At 44.9% G+C, this 24519-nt stretch overlaps 1 protein-coding gene across 1 annotated transcript; it reads right to left on the bottom strand.

Moving 5' to 3' along the window:
• Positions 1-221: 221 nt before the first annotated feature.
• Positions 222-21033, bottom strand: LOC140724157 (uncharacterized). Its single transcript, XM_073038645.1, has 3 exons — positions 20951-21033; positions 14123-14290; positions 222-4105 (listed from the first exon to the last, which is right to left on the bottom strand). Exon 3 carries the CDS (start codon positions 3717-3719, stop codon positions 2445-2447), a length of 1275 nt encoding a protein of 424 aa, XP_072894746.1. The 5' UTR covers positions 3720-4105; positions 14123-14290; positions 20951-21033; the 3' UTR covers positions 222-2444.
• Positions 21034-24519: the final 3486 nt, after the last annotated feature.

The raw sequence follows: 24519 nt of genomic DNA on the forward strand, positions 1-24519 counted from the left end.
AATTGTGATAAGAAATACAGACCAGAAAACTTAAATGAGAAGCTACCTCAGAAAAACAAATCATCACTGTGGAAGAAAACCTTAACCAGTGGAATGAGTATGACCCTCCATGGGAGACATCCCAACGATCTGAGCAGACGAGATGGTGACAAGGAATCATCGAGCACCTGACTGAGAGTTGGAGACCTCTTCCCAGAAACAGAGGGGTTCCTTGCGGAAATACAGGACAAGGTGGTTAACAAAAGGGGAAGAAAATCACAAATACATACAATACAAACAAGGCAATCAATGCAGAAAATGCTAAGAGAAACCAGACACAATCCAACACATTCCAGGGTCCTGCGGCAGTTGAACTCAATCTGATTGATTATGCAGCTGCAATCAAGTGGCAAATATCATTCACCAAAATCTTGCTTTAAAATACAAACGGATGAATGACCATGTTAACCTAATTAAGGTACAATAAATTCCAGCCTGATCCACTTAGTCAAAATCTCACAATTTATATGATAATTGATACATTATTACAGATAGGACAATCCATAATAACCATCCTGATATAATATTACAGGATAAACAAGCAAATCCCTCAATAGATATAACAATTCTGAACACACACGTTCCCTGACCAGTGGAGCACCTCACCACAGGTATTGTTTGTGTCATTAGTCAGACAAACAAATTATTTTCTCTATCAGCTTCCAAATGTTGCTACTCTGTCATTCATTGCCACACCCCGCTGCTGATTTCCTTCTCCTCATCATACGTTCTTACCTCGACCATCGTCCAGAGCCCCAAACTCTGCCCTGTGCAGACTCACCTCTGGTTTCTGATCCTGCTCCTTTGAACATCCAACCAATGTTTTCGCATTCTGCTTTCAGTCTTTAGAGGACAGCGTGTTTTCTAACAACTCTTTAGAAGCAGGGAAAATGACCCATAATGTGGAAATGAGCCATGAATAAGGAGGGTATCTCCCAAATTCATTCTTCCTCAGCTCAGAGATTTCAGGGGCAAAGAACATCTCAGACAGAACTGCAGTCAGCTCAACTTCTTCAGTCTGGAGAAAATTCAAGGGGAACCTTTTCACCCACAGAGTGGTGACTGTTTGGAACCCGTCCCACGGGGGAACAAGAGGTGAACGACAGGGGAGGATTTAAAAGGACTGTCGTGGGACAGAATCACTGGCAGGGTCCAGCAGGCCTGAGTTGACTCTCTGCTCAGTTTAAGATAGTACATAGGGCCAATATGTCTAAAGATAAATTGGTGCATATATTTCCTAATATAAGCCCTATTTGTGACAGATATAACGTAGAGGTAGCTGCTCTAAGAGATGTGTTTAGAATATTGTCTAAAGTTATAGATGTGGATGTTCAACTCAATTTCTCTTACGGCAATTTTTGGGATTATTCTAGAGGAAATAGGGAGAGTATCTGCTTCCACTCAACATGCAATAGCCTTTTCAACTTTACTGACGAGGAGTACTATCTTGTTATATTGGAAAGAATCTAATCCTCTACTGTTTTCTATTGGCTCACCTCCATTATGTCATATCTAAGCTTGGAGAAAATTAGAAGCTGGACATTTGATACATCGTTTAATTTTGAGCAAGTCTGGTGACCCTTTATTCAATATTTTCATATGATTTAATTTATTTGTTCTTTATTCTCTTTAGGAAAAATCCTTATCTGTGAAGGTTTGGAGGTGACTGGAAGGGTGCCTTTTCTCTTTGTTTTTCTTCTAATTTTATCCTCAATTGGACTGCCCAATCTCTTTTCTTATTCAGTTTAGTGTTTTTTTCCTGCATATAAATAAAATTTTCCAATCTTTTTTTAACGATTTATTAAGAGTTGTGTTTTTTTGATTACACTGTATATATAACAGCATAACATTAAACCTATCTGATTTTGACAATATATACTTTTCTTTATTGCTGTTTATGTCTTTTGTATTATCTGTTTGCTAAACCTCTCCACTGATATGTATATTTTTCTTTACTGGAAATCAATAAAAACATTGAAAAAATGAAAATGACTGTCCTGGAACAGAACCACTGGCAGGATCCAGCCGGCCTGAGTTGACACTCTACTGTACGCTAGGTGTGTTATAAATTCACCAAGTACTGGAGACAGAGTTTAAAATAGAACTGACTTATTTCTCTGATCCAGAATATTAAACTCCAGTCCCATTAAAGATGAATGTGCAGCAGAAGAAACTCCTCCCATGCCCAGTGACCAGGGTGCAGAACTGGGTGTGCTGATCAGCAGCAATAATTTACGAGTCACTCTTCAAATTGCATTCAGCAATGGTGATGAACAAATATCCAGCATGCAGCTTATTTAAAGGTTCTCCCCAGTGTGAATCCAGTAGTGTGTCACAAGGTTAGATGACTGAGTGAATCCTTCCCCACATTCACAGCAGGTGAACGGCCTCTCCCCAGTGTGAACTCAATGATGCACATAAAGTTGAGATGACTGAGAGAATCTCCTCCCAGTGTCTAAGTAGGTGATCAGCCTCTCCCCAGTGTGAACTCGCTGATGTACCTTCAGATGGGATGACTGAGTGAATCCCTGCCCACATTCTGAGCAGGTGAATGGCCTCTCCCCAGTGTGAACTCGCTGATGTACCTTCAGATGGGATAACCGAGTGAATCCCTGCCCACATTCTGAGCAGGTGAATGGCCTCTCCCCAGTGTGAACTCGCTGATGCACCAGTAGGGCAGATGACCGAGTGAATCCATTCCCACATTCTGAACAGGTGAACGGCTTCTCCCCAGTGTGAACTCGCTGATGTACCAGTAGGTCAGATGACCGAGTAAATCCCTTCCCACATTCTGAGCAGGTGAATGGCCTCTCCCCAGTGTGAACTCGCTGATGTACCAGTAGGTCAGATGACCGAGTGAATCCCTTCCCACATTCTGAGCAGGTGAATGGCCTCTCCCCAGTGTGAACTAACTGATGTACCTTCAGTTTAGATGACTGAGTGAATCCCTTCCCACAGTCTGAGCAGGTGAACGGCCTCTCCCCAGTATGAACTCGCTGATGTACCTTCAGTTGAGATGACCAAGTGAATCCCTTCCCACAGTCTGAGCAGGTAAATGGCCTCTCCCCAGTGTGAACTCTCTGATGTTCCTTCAATTTAAACGACTGTGTGAATCCCTTCCCACATTCTGAGCAGGTGAATGGCCTCTCCCCAGTGTTAACTCGCTGATGTAACTTCAGTTTACATGACCGAGTGAATCCCTTCCCACAGTCTGAGCAGATGAACTGCTTCTCCCCAGTGTGAAATCGCTGATGTACCTTCAGATGGGATGACCGAGTGAATCCCTTCCCACAGTCTGAGCAGGTGAATGGCCTCTCCCCAGTGTGAACTCGCTGATGTACTTTCAGATTAGATGAGTAAGTGAATCCCTTCCCACAGTCCGAGCAGGTGAATGGCCTCTCCCCAGTGTGAACTAACTGATGTTCCTTCAGAGTGGATGACCGAGTGTATCCCTTCCCACAGTTTGAGCAGGTGAATGGCCTCTCCCCAGTGTGAACTAACTGATGTACCTTCAGATGGGATGACCGAGTGAATCCCTTCCCACATTCTGAGCAGGTGAATGGCCTCTCTCCAGTGTGAACTCGCTGATGTACCAGTAGGGTGGATGACTGAGTGAATCCCTTCCCACAGTCTGAGCAGGTGAACGGCCGCTCCCCAGTGTGAACTCGCTGGTGAGCCATTAGATCAGATGACTGAGTGAATACTTTCCCACAAATTCAGCAGATGAGCAACCTTTGCCCAGTGTGATCTGACTGCTGTGTCCACAGGTGGGATGACCGACTGAACCCCTTCTCACACACAGAACAGGTGAGTGGCCTTGCCCAGTGTGAACTTGCTGATATACCTTCAGATGAGATGACCGAGTGAATGCACTCCCACTGTCTGAGCAGGTGAAATGATCGGCGTGCCAGTTGGTCAGATGACCAAGTGAATCCCTGTCCACAGTCTGAGCAGGAAGGATGATCGAGTGAATCCCTTGCTCCACTTCTTAAATATCTAGACCGAGACAGCAAAACTGGTATGCTGTGTCTGAATTTCCATAGACAAATTCCTTGTCATTTTTAACCTGTAAAGAAGGACAACATTTCAGATGAGCTCACTTGAGTTGCCAAAGTGTGATCTGATATCACACTGTTACAGTGTAGTTCAACCTAAGTTGGAGAGAGAAATCACCTTCTAACTGGGCAAAGTGTTAGTATCTGGAATGACCATCAAACTCTCTGATGGTCGAGAAGTATGGGGCATTTCTGCCATCTCCAGTCTGTTACTTGGCTCAGTTTGACTCTCTCCATTGGCAATATTCCCCGTTCCCCCTGAGCTGCATGGGTGCCTGGCCCCACAGTAACTGAAACACTCTCACGCAAGTAGCTTTTGTTGACATACAGCTGGGATTTTCTTTTATGTACTATTAATTTAAAGTGCCATAGACTTAATGCCATGTAAATATCTCCTGACCTAGTCTAGTTCCACATTGGAGATAAATGGTTTGTAATTCTGAGAATTAGTTAAAATCCGAGCAGAAGGATATAAATAAAGTAATTTAAACCATTGAATAAAATCAGGCCCAAAATTAAATTTTCTGATGTTTTCAACCCAATCAAAGGCCTTCTCAGCATCTAAGGATGTCACACATTCCAATGTCTCTTTGGAAGGAGAATAAATGACATTTAATAAATGACGAATAGTGAAATGAGAATATTTATCTTTAATAAATCCAGTCTGGTCATTTGAGGTTGTCCTTTGAGTCCTTTGCTCTTTGATCTGGCCTTAGAACACTTAGCTATTGCCTTTAGAGAATCTCAGTGTATCACTGGGATATTAAGGAGAGGTATTATTCACAAAGTTTTGTTCTATGCCGATGACCTACTACTTTATATTTCTAATGTCGAAACTTCTGTGCTTTCTTTACTTTCTTGTTTCAGCCAATTTTCAGGATATAATCTAAATTTACATAAGACTGAACTTCTTCCTTTGAATAATTTGGTACCCATTCATACTAACCTTCCTTTTAAAACTGTAAGAAATCAATTAACCTATTTTGGTGTAATAATTACTAAGATTTATAAGCTATTATTTAAAGGAAGTTTTTTCACTCTATTGGGTTACGTTAAAAGGACACTTTCAAAATGGTTGCCTCTTTCATTATCGTTGATTGGCCGAATCAATTCTATTAAAATGAATCTTACCTAAATTTAAATACCTTTTTTAGGCCTTACCCGTCTTTATTCCGCAATCCTTTTTTGATTTTCTTGACTCTACCCTATCTTCCTATATATGGAAACATAAACTTTCTCGACTAAATAAATTTCATTTTCAAAAAGCAAGAAAGAATGGAGGTTTAGCATGACCAAATTTTATGTTTTATTACTGGGCAGGCAATATATGGAACCTCACATTTTGGTCATACTATATTAACCATGAGGACTGTCCTGTTTGGGTTTCTATAGAAGCTAATTCTGTTCATAAATTCTCTATTATTTCTCTTCTTGGATCTTCACTTCCTTTATTTTTAAGTAAACTAACTGACAGTTTCGTAGTTAAACATACTTTGAGGATTTGGATACAATTTAGAAATATTTTGTTTTAATGAGACATTCTCTATCAAGTCCTATTTGTTCTAGCTATTTTTTAAACCTTTTTTGATCGATGTAGTTTTTAAAGAATGGGATAGACTGGGTATTAAATGCTTCCAGGATTTGTTAGTTGGAGGAAGTCTTTTCGCTTGAGCAATTGTCAGCTAAATATAGCTTACCAAAAACCTTTTTTTTATATCTGCAATTTAGGGAATTTCTGCAGTCTCAATTGCATACATTTCCAAAAAGTCCAGGTAAGAATTTATTAGATGTAATTTTTAATCTGAAAACTTTTCAGAATGGTTCAATATCCAATATTTATGGCATGCTGTTGAGAATGACAAATGTTCCTTTAGACAAAATTAAAAATCTCTGGGAACAAGATTTGCAGACTTCAATCTCTGAGGAACCTGGAATGAAATTTATAAATTGGTTAATACTTCATCGTTATATGCCTGCCATCCCTTCCTACAATTTAAAGTAGTCCGTAGGGCCCATATGACTAAGGATAAGCTCTCTCATTTTTATTTGGATATGTCTCCCTATTGTGACAGGTGCAACTATGGAGTAGCTTCATTGATTCTTATGTTTCGGATATGGCCGAGGCTTGAAAAATACTGAAAGGAAGTATTTCAAAGCTTTTCTGCACTTTTTAAAGTTAATTTTAAGCCTAATCCTTTGACTGCCTTATTTGGTATTGTTGGAGGGCAAGATATGATTTTGGACATACCTGATCAGTGGCTACGTGATGTAACGTCATGCTTAAATTTAGAAAAGATTCGGTGTTCAATTTCTGAATCAAAGACTTTAAAACATAATGGGGACCATTTTTGAATTATTTTCAAAGCATTTGATTTGTTGTTACGTACGGATGTTGGCTCATATTATCATCTAGTTCTTTATAATGATAAGGACGTTTTTCATTTTTTTTCTTTTTTTTACCAAGCAGCTTTTTGTTGGTAGCAGATTAGATTTTTTTTGTATAATGATAAAATTAGAAGATTTCAATATTATGATTTAAGTCAATTTACATGAATATATTCATTAGGCTTTACAATTCAACCGCCAGGACTTAAGAACTTTTTAAAAGCTATTATTAATGCTTTTTGAGTAAGTGATTTAGATGGATATCATATTTTTTTTACTGAGTTAAGTATTGTATGTAATTAGTTTTGCTACAACAAGTGTATGGGACATTGGAAAAAAGGTTGAATTTTCCCATGGGGATGAATAAAGTATCTATCTATCTATCTATGATTATAAGTGTGTTTCTAATATACAGTATTTGGTACCATTTTATCATTTTTTATAGTTTATTAAATATATATATATATATATAAGCCAGATCCGGAGATTTTTTTCAATATTTTTATTGATTGTGTGTGTATATGGCTGGTGGCACAGTGGCAACAGTGCCGGACTTCAGAATGAACCTGAATTTGAATCCAGCCGGCTCCCCTGCACACTTTCCATCCATGCCGGGTTACGGGCTGCTGATTTCTTTGGAACCACTGCTGTAACTTGCCTCGTACGCGGTTGCCCACGACGCCAGAGAGGCATGGAGGGAAATCGTCCGCTAACCGAAGAAACTCAGGTTGCAGCGTACGTTTCCTTAAATATCTCCCAAAACCATTGCCTCATTCAATTTACTATCTCATCTTGAATGCTAAGTGACTGAACCTTCTTGACCAACCTCCCATTTGTGACTTTGTCAAGTGCCCATTTAGAAAACATCAGCTGCCTTGCCTTCATCCACTTTCCTGATAGCTTTCTCCAGAGACTCTATAAGATTGGTTAGACATGACCTACCATGCACAAAACCATGCTGTCTATCCTTAATCAGTCCACATCGATCCAAATACTTACCGTAGATGTCGGATTATAAGCCACTACTTTTTTCCCACGCTTTGAACAGCTTTGACACTGCGGCCTTTACTACGGTGCGGCTAATGCATGGTTTTATTTCATGCCGCCAAAAACATTTTGCCTCGTAACAGTAGACCAATAAAATTGATGAGTAGTTCACAGAGGTCCAATGAAATTGTACGATAAATCAAGCGCACTTTCACAATTAAATTATTGTAAATCAGTCATTTGTACTCACCCTCATCAACATGGAAAACACTCGAAGAAAAGCATTGTGCTGCCTTTATGGCAGTTATTTAGTTTATAATATTTTCGCTTAGTTATTCATTTGTTAGTATTTTCTAGTTAAAGTTAAAAGTGTTAAGTATATTTGTTTTCTGTACATCCCGGGATACTATGACATCACATCCGGTTTCGCCGCGTCTTGTGGGAAATACCGGTTTGCGATAAATGGGAAGGTGGGTGCGAGCACATTAGCCTAGCGCATTAGACCCGAGCGCATTAGACCCGAACGAAAACGCTGCTTTTAAGTTAAAGGCGATCAATAACTTTTCCTGGTAGGTTGCAGTATATATTTTTTTACCAGTCGTTAGGAGATATTGGAATGTTGTTCGTGCACTGTTCAGTAAAAAAGTATACGCAACGTAATTTGTGTGTTACCGATACGTATGTATATTTAAAAGTAGCCGTGTTAGAGGCACGGTTCGAAAAAAAGCATTTGCAATATGTATTTGTTTATGTTACCATACGGATTTAATTAAAAGTTAAAAAATCCTCACGTGTAATATCTTTCTGTGTAAATATCTCATATTACAACGTGGGACACCTGCGGCCTAAAATCCGGTGCGGCTTGTACAAGTACAAAATTGATTTTCTTTCTAAAATTAGAGCCAGCGGCTTTTAATCAGGTGCGCTCTGTAGTGCGAAATCTACGGTATATATCCGGTTCCTGCTCATATGTTCTAATAACTTTCCCACTACTGATGTCAAGCTCACTAACATAAAGTTTTCTCATTTATCCTTAGAGCCTTTCTTGAACAGCGGATCAACCTTGGCTGTCCTCCAATCCTCCAGTACCTCACCTGTCACTAAGGATGATTTAAATATCTCTGCTTGGACCCCCACAATTTCTGCACTTGTCTTCCACAGGGTCCTGGGGAACAACTTGTCAGGCCCTGGGGATTTATCCATGCTAATTTGCCTTAAGACAGCAAACACCTCCACCTCTGTAATCTGCACAAGGTCCATGAAGTTGATGCTGCTTTGGCTCACTTCTATCGACTCTGTGTCCATCTCCTGAGCAAATACAGATGCAAAACTACTATTTAAAACCTCCCCCATCTATTTTGTCTCCTGTATAGGTCACCATTCTGTTCGTCCAGAGTGGGCATGTTTCTGTTCTGACCTTCTCCACGTTTCTGTGACAGAGAAGCTGGCCAAACTTATTTGGAAGGGAAAAGGTAGGAGTGACAACAGAGCAGCAATGGCTGGAGTTTCTGGGAGCAACTCAGGAGCTGAGTAATCAATACATCCCAAAGACATGGAAACATTGGAAAGGCAGGAGGACTCAACCGTGGCTGAAATGAGAACCCAAAACCAACATAAAAGCCAAAGCGAGGGCAAATAAGCTTTTAGAAACCAAGAGAAGACAACTAAAGAAAGTCAGATGAGCTCAGGGTGTGGGAGTATTATATTGTAGTCATTAATGTGTCTTGGTAGCACCCAACAGCCTGAGGAATTTAGAGGAACAAAATATCCGGGGCCTCGATATCAGTTGAAAACAAAGGTTCCCTGCACCAGTTAACTTTCAACTTTTATTTTGGCAGGCACATACAAACTCTACACCCTCAAAAATTCACTTCTTTTTTTTTTTTTTTTTTTTTTTAAACTTTTTTTATTGTTTTCAAATAGTTACAAAATAAAAGTGTATGAGAAAAAAAAATGTTACCCAGCCCCCCTCCCCTTAACCCCTCCCCCCTAACATCCCTAAAAAAAAAGAAAGAGAAAAAAAAAAGGAATGCCTGGATATTGGAAGATCCCCACACGCTCCACGGAGTTCGTAATAACTTTGGTGTATGCATTTATTTCTTTCCCCAAGTAACCAATTATTTCATCTTCGGAGCACCTATATATTTAATCCTGTCTTTTGTAAATAAGGGCGCCAAATTTTCAAAAATGTTTCATATTTATCTCTTAAATTGTAAGTGATTTTTTCAAGTGGAATACAGCCATAAATTTCGTTCTTCCAACGATCTATACTTAGATATGTATCCGATTTCCAAGTCACTGCAATAGCTTTTTTGGCTACTGCCAATGCAATTTTTATAAATTCTTTCTGATATTTATTCAATCTGGATATCGGTTTTATCCCTTCAATATTACCTAGTAAAAGTAATGTTGGGTTGGGTGGAAGTTGTATTCCAATGATTTGTTCCAGTAAAACTCTTAAATTTGTCCAAAAAGGTTGAATTTTGGAGCAAGACCAAGTAGAATGTAAAAAAGTACCAATTTCTTGGTTACATCGAAAACACTGATCAGATAGATTTGGGTTTAATTTGTTTATTTTTTGTGGTGTAATATATAGTTGATGTAAAAAATTGTATTGCACTAATCTTAATCGAACGTTTATTGTATTTGTCATACTCTCAAGACATAGTCTTGACCAGTTTTTTTCTTCAATTTTGATATTCAAATCACTTTCCCATTTTTGTCTTGACTTATGGACTCCTTGTTTAATTGCCTGTTTTTGAATCAAATTATACATACAAGAGATAAATTTTTTAATCTTTCCTTTTTGAATTAAAGTTTCTATTTCATTGGGTTTCGGTAGTAACATTGTTTGACCTAGCTTTTCTCTTAAGTAAGCCCTTAGTTGAAAGTAACAAAAAAGAGTGTTGTTTGATACTTTATATTTATTCTTTAATTGATCAAATGACATTAATATACCTCCTTCAAAACAATCTCCTATATATCTAATCCCTTTTTGAAACCAATTATATAAAAGTTGATTATCCATTGTAAAAGGAATAAGTCTATTTTGGATTAAAGATCTCTTTGCTAATAAGGATTTCTTTGTCTCATCGTCAACATTTATCTTATTCCATAAATCAATCAAATGTTTTAATATAGGAGATTCTTTCTTTTCCCGTATCCATTTAGATTCCCATTTATATATAAAGTCTTCTGGTATGTTTTCTCCTATTTTATCTAGTTCTATTCTGATCCACGCCGGTTTGTCTTTCTCAAAAAAGGATGCAATAAATTCACTTCTGAAGAATCCCCACTTACCAAGTACTCCTTTGCCAGAAAACAGCCTGTTCCAATCCACACTTGTCAAATCCTTGCAAATACCATAAAGTTGATCTTTCTCCAATTTAGAATCTCAAGAGAGGTCCAGATCTCTGTTTTTCCATATTTTCTTGGAATCTCATGGCATTATGATCACTATACACAAAGTGTTCCCATACACTAATTTCTGTCACCAGCCCTGGATCGTTTCCCAACAGCTTATTGCACACTTCTACGCCGGATGTTTTACGTACTGATTAAGGCTCATTTGACAAACTCTACCTCATCTAGTCCTTTTACAGTATGGGAGTCCCAGTCAATATATGGAAAGTTAAAATCACTTACTATATCAACTATTGCTTCTTGGTGTAGTCTGTGAACTCTCTACAAATTTGTTCCTCTACATCCCTCAGACTGTTGGGTGCAACCAATTCCCAGTAATGCCTACGATATCACAATTCCATGCCCTGGGCTCATCTGGCTTTCCTACGATGCTTCTTGCATTGTGATATACACAGCTCCACACATTCATCGCACCATGCTCAAGCATTTGATTGCTGACTCTGTCTGAGGTCTGAACAACATCTGTCTGGTGTGAAGAAAACAACCTCTCCCTCAATGTCAGAAAAACCTCTGACGCTGAGTTTTGTGGTGAGGACGCAGGAAAGGTTTTCTTCTGATGACTCTTCCATGAAGGTCATGTTTGTGCAGGTGTTGCTGCACAGTAGAACAGTGCACCACCACTCCAGAGTCTGCTAAATCTTCCTGAATGTTTTTTTACAGTCAAATGGGGGTTTCGATTTGCCTTTCTAGGAATCCTACGAGTAGTTCTCTCAGAAAGTTTTCTTGGTCTTCCAGACATCAACTTGACCTCCACTGTTCCTGTTAACTGCCATTTCTTAATTACATTGTGAACTGAGGAAACGGCTACCTGAAAACGCTTTGCTATCTTCTTATAGCCTTCTCCTGCTATTTGAGCATCATTTATTTTAACTTTTAGAGTGCTAGGCAGCTGCTTAGAGGAGCCCATGGCTGCTGATTGTTGGGACAAGGTTTGAAGAGTCAGGGTATTTATAAAGCTTTGCGATTTGCATAACCTGGCCTGCCCTAATGATGACTGTGAACAAGCCATTGTCCTAACAAGCTAATTCAGGTCTGAGACCGTGGTAAAATTTAACTGAGAGCTCAAATCTCTTGGGGTGCCCAAACTTTTCCATGGTGCTCCTTTCCTTTTTTTCCCCCCCCCACTCTAAAATTGTACAAAACAGAAATAATACACTAAACTCCTCATGAAGGGTTTCAGCCTGAAACGTCGTCACTACCTCCTCCCATAGATGCTGTCTGGCCTGCTGTGCTCTGCCAGCATTTTGTGTTTTTAATAACACACTAATCTTACTTAAAATGTTGAAAGGAATGTTTTGTGTTTAACTTTATGACTTTTGGAGATCAGTTCACCTTCTACTCACTAAATTATTCACAGTAACAGAATGTTTGACCAGTGGTGCCCAGCTGTTTGCATACCACTGTATTCAATGAGGTGGTGAGCACGGGGTGTGATGGGGGGGGTGAGGAGGAGGACTGACAGGGAGCGAAGAGGGAGAACGTGTGGGGTGAGTGGTAGATTTAGAGAGTGATAAAGAGGGGAAGACAATGATGGATACGGGAGCCAGCAGGGAGAGTGTTTGAGAGAGGGGGGAGGGTGGGAGGTAGGGAGAGAGATAGAGAGGGTGAGAGCTGGAAATGGAGGTTACAGAGTGGTGGAGGTGACTGAGTGAGAGAGACAATTTTGATTGAAGTGAGAGGGTGCATGAGAGAGGGGGAGATGGAGAGGGGAAGGCAGAAGGTGAAAGAGAGTGGGAGAATGGTCAAGTAGCAGTGTCACTGAGGCGGATAGAGAAGAGGGAAGGGGAGGGGAGAGGTGGGGAGGAAGGAAGAATGATTGAGAGGGGTGATGATATGGAAGGGGTGAGGGAGAGGTGAGATGGCGAGGGAGAGACTGAATAAAAAGGGAAGTCTGGAGTAGAGGGCAGGAGGATGAAGAGGGACTGTGAGGAGGGAGTGGTGAGGGAAACGGGGTATGTAGACAGGGATGAGGGAGAAATGTGAGAAGATGGTGTGTCTGATTAGAATTGTTAGACTAACTATTTATTCAGTCCCCAGTTGCAGGGTCGTTAATCACATATGTTCACAATCACCGAACAAATCCACCATGCGATTACAGTTCCATGCCTTGAGATTTACTGTGTATGATTCTGGTCAACATATCCGACACTGGGGAGCTCTAACGCGTACGGTTCTGGTCAACATATCTGACAGTGGGGAGTTTCACAGCATACGGGGACCTGCTGCAAATCGCAGTGTAATGCCAACCCCAGCTGATGCTGGTGTTTCTCCTGTTCAGGTAGTGGTGAGGAAAGAGTTAATCTCGGGTTTGTGTAAATCGAGGGCCGGTTGCAGTGGGAATGGGCTGGGATCGATCCAGACAGCTGGAGGCACCGGGTTCTCCAGTCTTTTAGATTTGCGCCTGAGTCGGGATTGCGGGATCAATTTGTTGTGTTTCCCCTCCAGCTTGGGAGGGTGGATGTAGGTGAAGGGGGCCTGTCTATGAGTGGGTGTGGGGTGAATGGTCAGAAGGGTGTGGGGCCACTGGTGGAACGGAGGGTGGTTGGGGTACTGTGGGTGATCGGATGTAACATGACCTGGGTGGATGTGCAAGGGGTAAATTACATTGTCAACGAGGGTGGATCTAGTCCATTGAATCAGACAGCTCAGCTCGCGTGTCCTTTCAGGAGGCCACAATTCTCTCATCATCTTAATCACTGACTAATCTTCCTGTTAACATTGAGTTTGTTACAGAGTCCCAGGGTCTGCAAACAGATGATTGGTAGGAGGCAGAGTGTTATGGTGACTGCCTGTTTCTTGGACTCGAGTCCCGTGCTTAGTGACTTTCCCAGGGGTTACGCCCATTGCTACTTGTCATCTATGTCAATAATTTAGTTGAGAAAGTACAGGGTATGGGGAGAGAGTTTGCAGCAAGTTCAAACAATTAATCTTTTTGAAAGACAGTCAGCATAAACACTCCCCTCTCTTTCCCTCTCCCCACTCAGAACTGACCAAAAGCTACAACAGAGGATGCAAGATCTTGAACTGAGTAACCACTGTGAGGGAATGGGAGTGGTTTCAAAGGGCTGGACTGCTGGAAGCACATTACCAGACCTGGCGTGATTGCACCTTGGTCTGACAGAGGCATAACTGGTTCTTCTGGACACATTCAGTCTCACTCCAACTATTTCCTACCTTCCTTTGTACAGGTATGTAATGTCTAAAGGACCAGTGTTTGAGTAAATGAGACTCACCAAACTTTCTCCTGACTGAATCACTGGAATCTCCGAGTCAGATGGGTTCTCTCCAGTTGATGCTCTCAATCCTCGGGCTGGTTCACTTGTTGCTGTTCCCTCGTCTTCAGTCGTGGTTTGCCTCCAGTTGCGGTTTTTCTTCAAATAAATCTCTCACCACAGGTCTAACTTTAACCAGAGAGACAATGAAGCACATTAATAATGAAAAGGAGAACCAAACATTTCTGCGTAATGTTACTAAGAACAAAACTCACTGAAATTTAAACACTGAAGGCAGATTTAATTATCTCAGTGAACAATCTTTTATTGTCCCTCACATGTCACAGGATAATATGGGATAAGAAGGAGCCATCATTCAGTCATGGTAAGACATAAGACACAGGAACAGAATTAGGTGATTCAATCCATCTGGTCTGCCCACCATTCAACCAGGGCTGATTTTCATTCCAACACCATATTCCTGTCTTCCTCCTGTAACCCTGCAGCTACTCAGCAATCATGAATATATTAATCTCTGTCATAAATATACCCAAATGGCAGCCTCAACCAACTTCTGCGGCAACAAATTCCACAGATCAGACATCTTTTAGCCAAAAAATTCTTCTCATCTCAGTTTTAAAGGGAAGCATCTTTATTCTGAAACTGTGCTGTAAGATCACAGACTCTGCGTCTAATGGAAACATCCTCACCATGTCCACTGTATCCAGGCTTTTCAGCATTCAGTAGGTTTAATTAACCATACATCTCCCACCACCCCCACCGTCCCTCTGAACTCCATTGAGCACAGGTCCAGAACCATCAGAGACTTGCAGAGACTCCAACGGAGGCCTACAAACTATCACAGCCATTTTCATTTCCAGGTTAAAACAGGTCCATTTCATGAAATATAAACCAAGAAATAAAAAGAAACTGGAATTACCAGAAACACTCAGCAGGTAAGGAACAGCTTACAATACAATTCAATTAATAACATTTCATCAGAATGACTTCAAATATTTTCAGTTTTTAGTGTAGATCTCCAGCACAGCTACCTGATTTCCACTGTGTGACAGTGAGGGGGGGGGGGGGGGTGGATTTCCAAACACAGTTTGAACACCAAACTCAGGGTCTATTTCTACTGTTTAAACACGGAACAGCCCATTTACTCACAGCCGAGACAAAACACATTTCCAAACCTCCCAAATGGTTGCTTTCCTCCCGTTAACATTTATCACTTCCAAAATACAATATTTTCTATTTGTATAGATGTGATAATAATTTATGTAAAGATTCAAGCTTCTTTAAATTTTTATATATTTAAAGACTAAACAGGATCTGTAAAGGTCTAACCATGTAACAACCGACGTGTGAGGATATTGTGAGTATCGACACTCACAGTTACACTTCCTGTCCAACCATTTCTCCGAGAGAAACAGTACAAGGCAGAGTTGCCAACCTACAGCTTTTGAGACTAATATTCACCAATATTCATGGCTTTAGCAATAGTTCATCAGACGTTCTTTTTTCATACTCGATTACTTGGTTCCAATTTAGGGGCTAAAAGTGTAAAAAAATGAATTGCTTTATTTCTGTTATTTTTATACCTCTGAGTAACACTGCTAAGCGCTGCGGGCCCTGCCGTCTGCTCCGACTCAGTCGTATTAGTAAGGCTACATCTGTGGTGGTCCGTGGATTACTCGCTAAGCCTAAAGTACATTTTTCTCACTAACAACCCTTTGACTTCTAAGCAAACAAAGTTATTTTACTTGCTTGATAATTATATTCTATGATAATCAGTTAAGTGCAACTGTGTAATACTTTGTCATATTATTAAATTAAGTATTATATGTTTAATTGTACCAGATATACACTGAAATGTAGTGAGAGGCTATAACCTTGTTAATGTCTTAACTATCACTATATTTCTGTGGAGCTCTGGAATTCATATATTTCTTTCATCTTGGTTTACTGCTTGACGTTACAAGAAGCCCTATATATGTCACACCCAATTTGTGTACCTGCTCATTACACGAATGGGGTGTGGTGAACTAGATATACCTGTCTGACTGCTCCTGTGGCTCCTCCCAAGACCCTGCTGACTACCCCTGTGGCTCCTCCCACAGACCCCTGTATAAAGGCGACTGTGGCCTGCTGCTCTCCCTCATTCTCCCCAGGATGTAGTGTTGTCCTTCAGTCAATAAAAGCCGATAATCTCACTTCCTAAGTCTCGGCGTGAGTTATTGATGGTGCATCAATTTTATTGACTGAAAGTTACAACATGGAAACCGCTTTACGCCCAGAACGCCTAGACTTGGACCCCCGAGACCCGGGAGCAGCTCTTGCCTTTGAACACTGGCTGGTGTGCTTCCAATCGTACTTAGAGGAGGTTCGTGCCACCGATTCGGCTGTTCGGCACAAACTTCTCTTCTCGAGGGTCGCCCCAAAAGTTTATTCGTTCATCAGGGACATATCCACCTACGAGGAGGCGCTTGCCGCCCTCCAAAGACAGTACCTGCGGCCAGTAAATCCAGTTTATGCACGGCACCGCTTGGCCACGCGAAAACAGCGGCCTACGGAGTCGACTGCTGAATTCCTCAGCGAACTACAGATACTCGCGCGAGACTGTGGCTGCAAAGCGCTCTCAGCGGAACAGCATAAGGAACTCTTGGTCCGAGATGCTTTTGTGACTGGGGTTCGGTCAGTGTGTATCCGCCAGCGGCTGCTGGAAAAAGCTGATCTTACCTTACGCTCTGCGATAGAGACGGCCAGTTCGATAGAGGCTGCGCAACTGTACGCCGAAGAAGTCCAACCGAGCCATTCCCCGGTTCCGAGCGAATTCGCCAACGCCGCAGCCAGTCGCGGTATCTCAAACCCCACGAATTCGCCAGGTATGAGACTCTGTTACTTTTGTGGGCTTCGGAAACATGCACGAGAACTCTGTCTGGCGCGCGAAGCGACTTGTTCCCGCTGTGGGAAGAAGGGCCATTTCGCCAAGGTCTGTAAATCTAAACCGCGCCCGGGGTCGAGCAGCGCCGCGTCTGAGACCTGGGGGCCGCCATTTTGCATGACCGGATGTGGACAACCATCTTTGCCGGCGTCACCTGGCCCGGCCCCTACCTACCCGTGTGCGACCTGGGAGCCGCCCTCTTGCATGCCCGGATGTGAGCGGCCATCTTTGCCGGCGTCACCAGGCCCCGCCCTCGACACGCCCAGTTCAACGCTGGCTTCCGTGACCCTCGACCAAAGCGCTCCGCACCAGCTCGCAAGGTCGATGATGGACATCCTGGTGCAGGGGCACAGGACTCGCTGCCTGTTTGACACGGGCAGCACTGAGAGTTTTATTGACCCGGCCACAGTGAAACGCTGCGGACTCGTGACACGGCCGGTCCGTCAGAAGATCACCATGGCTTCAGGGTCGCATTCCACAGACATCCGGGTGGGTTGTGTAGCGACATTGGTGGTGCAGGGCACAGAATATCGGAACTTTGCGTTCCTGGTCATGCCTCGACTGTGCGCACCTGTGCTATTGGGGCTGGACTTCCAGAGCCATCTCAAAAGTGTGACTATGGCATATGACGGGCCCCTCCCACCACTCACTGTCAGGAATCCTCAGTTTGGTGGGACTTCGCCATATACTCCGTTACCACACGCACATACACCCCGAACCCCACATCCCGCCCAGCACCATGCCGATAGCTGTGCTGCTGACACTATTTGCAACCTCTCCACCCTCAAGATCCCTCCCCCATCGCTGTTCACCAACCTGACCCCCGACTGTAAACCTGTGGCAACTAAAAGTAGGAGGTACAGTGCGGGGGACAGGGCCTTTATTCATTCAGAGGTGCAGCGGCTGCTCAGGGAGGGGATCATTGAGCCAAGCACAAGCCCATGGCGGTCCCAGGTGGTCGTTGTTCGGACTGGGCAGAAAAATAGGATGGTTGTGGACTACAGCCAGACCATCAATAGATTCACGCAGCTTGACGCGTACCCCCTACCCCGCATCGCGGATATGGTCAACCAGATAGCTCAGTACAAGGTGTACTCGACAATTGATCTGAAATCCGCTTATCACCAGCTCCCCATCCGCCCAGAGGACCGCCCCTACACCGCCTTCGAGGCGGGTGGCAGGCTCTATCACTTTCTGCGCGTCCCATTTGGTGTCACAAATGGGGTCTCAGTCTTCCAGAGGGAGATGGACCGGATGGTGGACCAGTACAAACTGACGGCCACATTTCCCTATCTAGATAACATCACCATCTGTGGTCGCGACTGGTCGGACCATGACGCCAACCTCCAGCGTTTTTTCCAGGTGGCCGATGCTTTGAACCTCACTTATAACAAGGACAAGTGTGTGTTCAGAACCACACGGCTCGCTATCCTTGGGTATGTCGTGGAGAACGGGGTCATTGGCCCTGACCCCGACCGTATGCGCCCCCTGTTAGAACTCCCTCTTCCCACTACTCTCAAGGCCCTCCGGCGGTGCCTGGGGTTTTTTTCCTATTACGCCCAATGAGTTCCCCATTACGCAGACAAGGCCCGCCCCCTGGTCAAGTCTACCACCTTTCCCCTCTCTGCCGAGGCCCGAGCGGCCTTCAGCTGCATTAAAGGGGACATTGCCAAAGCAACGATGCATGCGGTAGACGAGACCATTCCCTTCCAAGTAGAGAGTGACGCCTCTGACGTCGCGCTGGCTGCTACCCTCAATCAAGAAGGCAGGCCAGTGGCGTTTTTTTCTCGTACCCTTCAAGGCTCTGAACTTCGGCACTCCACGGTGGAGAAAGAAGCCCAAGCCATAGTGGAAGCTATTCGGCACTGGAGGCACTATCTCGCCGGCAGAAGGTTCACCTTGCTGACCGACCAGCGCTCGGTTGCGTTCATGTTCAGCAGCCAACAGCGGGGCAAAATCAAAAATGATAAAATTTTGCGATGGAGAATAGAACTCTCCACCTATACTTACGATATCCTGTACCGGCCTGGCAGGCTCAATGAACCGTCTGATGCCCTATCCCGGGGACCGTGTGCTAGTGCCCAGCTCGACCAGCTGTATGCCCTTCATGCCCAACTTTGCCACCCGGGGGTCACCCGGTTTTATCACTTCATTAAAGCCCGGAACCTGCCGTACTCCCTGGAGGACATCAGGACGATGACCAGGGACTGCCAGATCTGCGCTGAGTGCAAACCGCACTTCTACCGTCCTGACACTGCGCAGCTTGTCAAGGCCACCCGCCCTTTTGAGCGACTGAGTATTGACTTTAAGGGCCCCCTTCCCTCCACCGACCGCAATGTCTACTTTCTTAGTATTATTGACGAGTACTCGCGATTCCCCTTTGCCGTTCCCTGCCCCGACACTACTACCACGTCGGTCATCAAAGTCCTGCGCCAGCTCTTCACACTGTTCGGATATCCCTGCTATATCCACAGTGATAGAGGGTCCTCCTTTATGAGTGACGAGTTGCGCCGGTTCCTGCTTGCTAGGGGCATAGCTACTAGTCGCACCACGAGTTATAATCCCCGGGGGAATGGCCAGGTGGAGAGGGAGAATGCCACAGTGTGGAAGGCCATACTTTTAGCCCTTAAGTCACAAGGGTTGCCGGTCTCCCGATGGCAGGAGGTCCTCCCTGAGGCACTCCACTCTATCCGCTCCCTGTTGTGTACGTCCACTAATGCCACCCCTCACGAACGCTTATTCTCTTTTCCCAGGAAGTCTGTCACTGGGACCACCCTGCCAATTTGGCTGACGTCCCCGGGGCCAGTGCTGCTGCGTAAACATGCGAGGAGTAATAAGTACTCACCACTGGTCGAGAAGGTTCACCTCCTGCATGCTAATCCCCAGTATGCCTACGTGGTCTTGCCTGATGGGCGGGAGGACACGGTCTCTGTCCGCGACCTGGCGCCCGCCGGAGCAGCAGACCACTACCCCGAGCACTCCACGGTAACTATGCACCCTGTACCCGAGGTGACTCCGCACGCCCCGTGCCCCACACAGACTCCGTATGCGTCTGTTCCAGGGCCCTCGCTCACACGCGAGGGGTCCCTGACACCTCCTGTTGGGACAGAATTAACCCACTCTCCGCCTTCGGAGCACACACCACCTCCGGCACCTGTGCCGTCATCACCTCCGGCTCCTGTGCAATTGCAGCCGGAGCTACGTAGATCGCAGCGAACGATTCGACCACCTGATCGACTTAACCTGTAAATATGCTTGGGAATTTTTTTGAACAAAGGGGGGGTGAATGTGGTGAACTAGATATACCTGTCTGACTGCTCCTGTGGCTCCTCCCAAGACCCTGCTGACTACCCCTGTGGCTCCTCCCACAGACCCCTGTATAAAGGCGACTGTGGCCTGCTGCTCTCCCTCATTCTCCCCAGGATGTAGTGTTGTCCTTCAGTCAATAAAAGCCGATAATCTCACTTCCTAAGTCTCGGCGTGAGTTATTGATGGTGCATCATGGGGCAAGGAAGTTGTTCAGTACATGAAAGGCGTAGGTACACAAATTGGGTGTCACAAACTAAGGGTGATTGATACGTTCGTGGCCTAAGGTGGAAGGATTCAATTTTACAAAACCTAGCAATTTTCAATTATCTGAAACAGAAATACCACAAAAGTTATTAGTTTCAAACTTTCTGCATAATCACTCAAAGAGTTGAACTACACGTGCAGGTACCGAGCGCTGTATAACTTCAGGCCGCGAACTTATCAATCAACCAACCTCCTCCCCCCGGACAGATCCGGCAGCTAAAAAATTGCCACTGCACCCCTGCTCCAGCCGTCCGGTAGAGCTCGGACCCGGCTCTTTCCCAATGCAACCGGCCCACATTTACACAACACCGGGATCATTCCCTACTCACCCCTGCTCGAATCAGAGAACCGCCAAACAGCTGCAGTCGGCACCGCGCATGCGTTCACAGGCGTTTCTCCGCAGCGCCACCGGTGGCCGGAGGTCTGCTAATTGTTGCCGACGGCCGGCGATCCACACAGCGCCACCAGTGGCCGGAGATCCGCACAGCGCCAACAGTGGCCGGAGATCCACACAGCGCCACCGGTGGCCGGAGGTCTGCTCATCGGTGCCGAGGCCGGAGGTCCGCAGAGCGCCACCAGTGGCGGGAGATCCACACAGCGCCTCCAGTGGCCGGAGGCCGGAGGGACAACGGAGAGGAAAATCACAAACAGACAAAGTCCGCAGATCCTGGAAATCCAAAGGAACACAAACAAAATGCTGGCCGAACACAGCAGGCCGGGTAGCAACGGGAATGGAAACCGGAATGAAAATGTTTGGACACCGGGAAGTCCCGCTCGGAGCGGATAGGTCAAAGGTTAGTTTATTATTAAAGCAGATATCCATAAACAACTGTGTTTTTTTTCTTCTCCAGAGAACCACGAAACAAAGAAAGAGCATGAAAGTCGTTCACAGAGAAAAATCAAACCTACCCCACCCCCCGGATCAAGAAGTACGGGATCCCAATCTTCAAACCCCAAAAACCACACCTCCCGCACAAAAGGGAACAATAATATCGACACCCGATAAAAAACACCCCTACCCCGCACAACCGCGGAGGAGCCGGTATCACCAGTGTGGAGGCTGCCGCATCGGGAGCAGCGGACACAACGGGCGACCCCGGAAGATTCACAGGTGAAGTGTCGCCTCACCTGGAAGGATGTTTGGACAACGGAGACAGTTCGGCCGTCCACTGTGAAACCCCTGAACTCCGCATCAAATCCGTCCAAACGAATCTGGGTGAACTTTAATGACCAATAATATAATTCCTCTCAGCGATCAGCTGTATGAGTGATTCCCTGACTCTGAGAGGAAGGGGTATCTATGGTCCACACTGTCAGGGTGTTGAGTTTACCAGGAGACAAAGACTGCAGGGACGAGAGGTTTTCTGTTGACTGATACACTGTGTGTGGACCCCGCTGGCAATTCTGGTGTTGTGACCCGAATCGAGACAAACACCACGCTGCCCACTCCACCAACAACAGGGCACAGCCGGACACATAACAGGGGACTTTACATCCCACAACACTGGATTCAGTGATGAAACCCGTGATTAATGTTGTTGTCCCACTGAAAAGTCCATTAAGGTGCTTTTAAATGCCAGCGCTCTCCCACAGGTGACGTCAGACACAGCTCCTCCCCCCACGCGCGACTGACGTCACACATGGGCTTCCGACACCGGGTTCTGCCCTCACGTGCGCGGTGTCTTACGTCACCCACGCGCTGCTGTGCTCGAGCTTTATCGGTTAATAATCACGTGACCAGCCCCTCCCCCACCGCTGTCAACAGAGGATTCAGGAGCTGCGCTATTCCCATTGGTGCGAAGCGATGTCAATCACAGGTTACAACCAGTCGCGGAGGCGGACAATCCGAGTGGGCGTTACCCCGCTGAGTCCGTCTCCCGCTCGAGCGCCGACCGCCTCCTCAGAGCGGAGAAAACCTCAAAGTAAATGTCCGCTTTCTGATTTATTTCCATTTCCCTCCGAGGGAAGTTGGGGCGTTTGTGAAGCGTCTCCTGCGGCCGGAGTCTGATGTATCCCCGAGAGGTAGGAGGAGACCGCTCGGCCCGTCGGTTTGATGCCGGCCGAGGAGGGATTTTATTGAAAGGATGAAGATGGTGAGAGAGGGGTCGGACAGGATGTTTGTCCCGGTGGGGACAGGAGGGGCTCATCTGTGGAAATGTCTGAGCCCACGGTGGTGTCGAGCAGAGGGATTCACCACATTGGGGGGCAAACACCGGCAGACTGTTGCCCTGCAAGCGGGGCCAGTGCTCCGGGCAAAGTGACAATTATTTGTGCTTTGTTGAGATTGTACCTGGAATATGGTGTAAAATCCCGATCCCCACACTAACACGGGTTATACAGACCAAAGAACAAACTGCCGGAGGGTCGGGCAGAGTGACAATTATTTGTGCTTTGTTGAGATTGTACCTGGAATATGGTGTAAAATCCCGATCCCCACACTAACACGGGTTATACAGACCAAAGAACAAACTGCCGGAGCAACTCAGTGGGTCGGGCAGCATCTGTGGCGGGAAATGGACCGTCAACATTTCGGGCCGAGACCCTCCCTCTGGACTGAGAGTGGACGGGAAATAGTCAGAGAAAAGAGGTGAGGGGTGGGGATGGGGCAAGAGCTGGGGAGTGAGAGGTGGATCCAGGTGAGTGGGGAGGTGGGAAGGTGGAAATAGTGACAGGGGTGGGAGATGAGTGGTTGGGGCAACACGGGGCTGCAGAAGATGGAAATTAATTCCATAGAGGATGAACAAAGAGGTTAGAGAGTATTTGTTATAGAGAGTGCAATGAAGATTCACCAGACTGATCCCTGGAGTGGTGGGGTCATCATATGAAGAAAGATCAAATGGGATAACCCTTTCATTTAGAGAATCGAGGACTGAGAGGTGAACACATTGAAATGCACAACATCATTACCGGCTGAACCAGGGATCGCAGTCTCTGAAACAGGGATGGACTGTCTGGGACTGAAATGAGGGGAAATGTCTCCACTCCAAGGGCGGTGAATGGAAAGAAACATGTGGATAAGAGCAGCCGCCATCTTGTTGATGGTTACAGGAGCCGAATGGCCACCTCCTGCTGTTTCTCCCTTGATGTTTCAGTGTTCCTGTCCACTGAGGCCGGAGGAATGTGAATAGAAATTAGTGTTTATAAACACAGAACTGATTTAAATGAAATGAGAACATTTCCTGTTTGGGTCTGAATTATGTTTTGGACCTGGATGGGAATTGAGCCGGTGACTCTGTGACCTGGAGGTGGAGGGAAAGGGATCGGGGAAGATATGGTGTGGAAAAATAATCATGTATCTGGGGTAAATATGGAATAATGTGGTGAATGCGGTGGATGGGTCGGGCAGCGTGTGAGGGGAGAGGAGCAGAGTCACCGGTTCAGGTGGGAGACCCTCCACCCGTCACCTGATCCCGTTTCCTGTTCATGTTTTTCTACAGATCTGCCGCATCTGCGGGTCACTGCTCTACGTGTACGTGTAGCTTCACCTTTCCCCGTTCAGACAAGTCAGTGAGATCCGGATCTGTCACGTCCTCTCGTTGTGGTGGACAATGTTTCTTTTCTGCAATATTTTCTGCATGTTTCATTCACTGTTTCGACGTGCTGAAGAGTTGCCGATGTTTCTGGGTGTATGACCCATTTATGTGAGAATTTAGCCATTTGCATTTCTCTGAGCTTCTCATAAATGTGTAAAGTTTAATTCAGCTTCACTTCAGAATTTCCAAAGCAACAACCCAGTCAGTCAAATAGTTCCACACAATTAAGATATTTTATTATATCTGTAATTTTTTTCCTATTTTTGTACTATATATATATATGTATATTCTTATTTTAAATCACAATTGTTAAAAAAAACTATTGTTATGAATTCGGTTCTACTACTACGGCAGGGACAACAAAT

Source organism: Hemitrygon akajei, unplaced genomic scaffold, assembly GCF_048418815.1.
Source record: "Hemitrygon akajei unplaced genomic scaffold, sHemAka1.3 Scf000168, whole genome shotgun sequence".
In the NCBI taxonomy this organism is placed as follows: Eukaryota; Metazoa; Chordata; class Chondrichthyes; order Myliobatiformes; family Dasyatidae; genus Hemitrygon; species Hemitrygon akajei.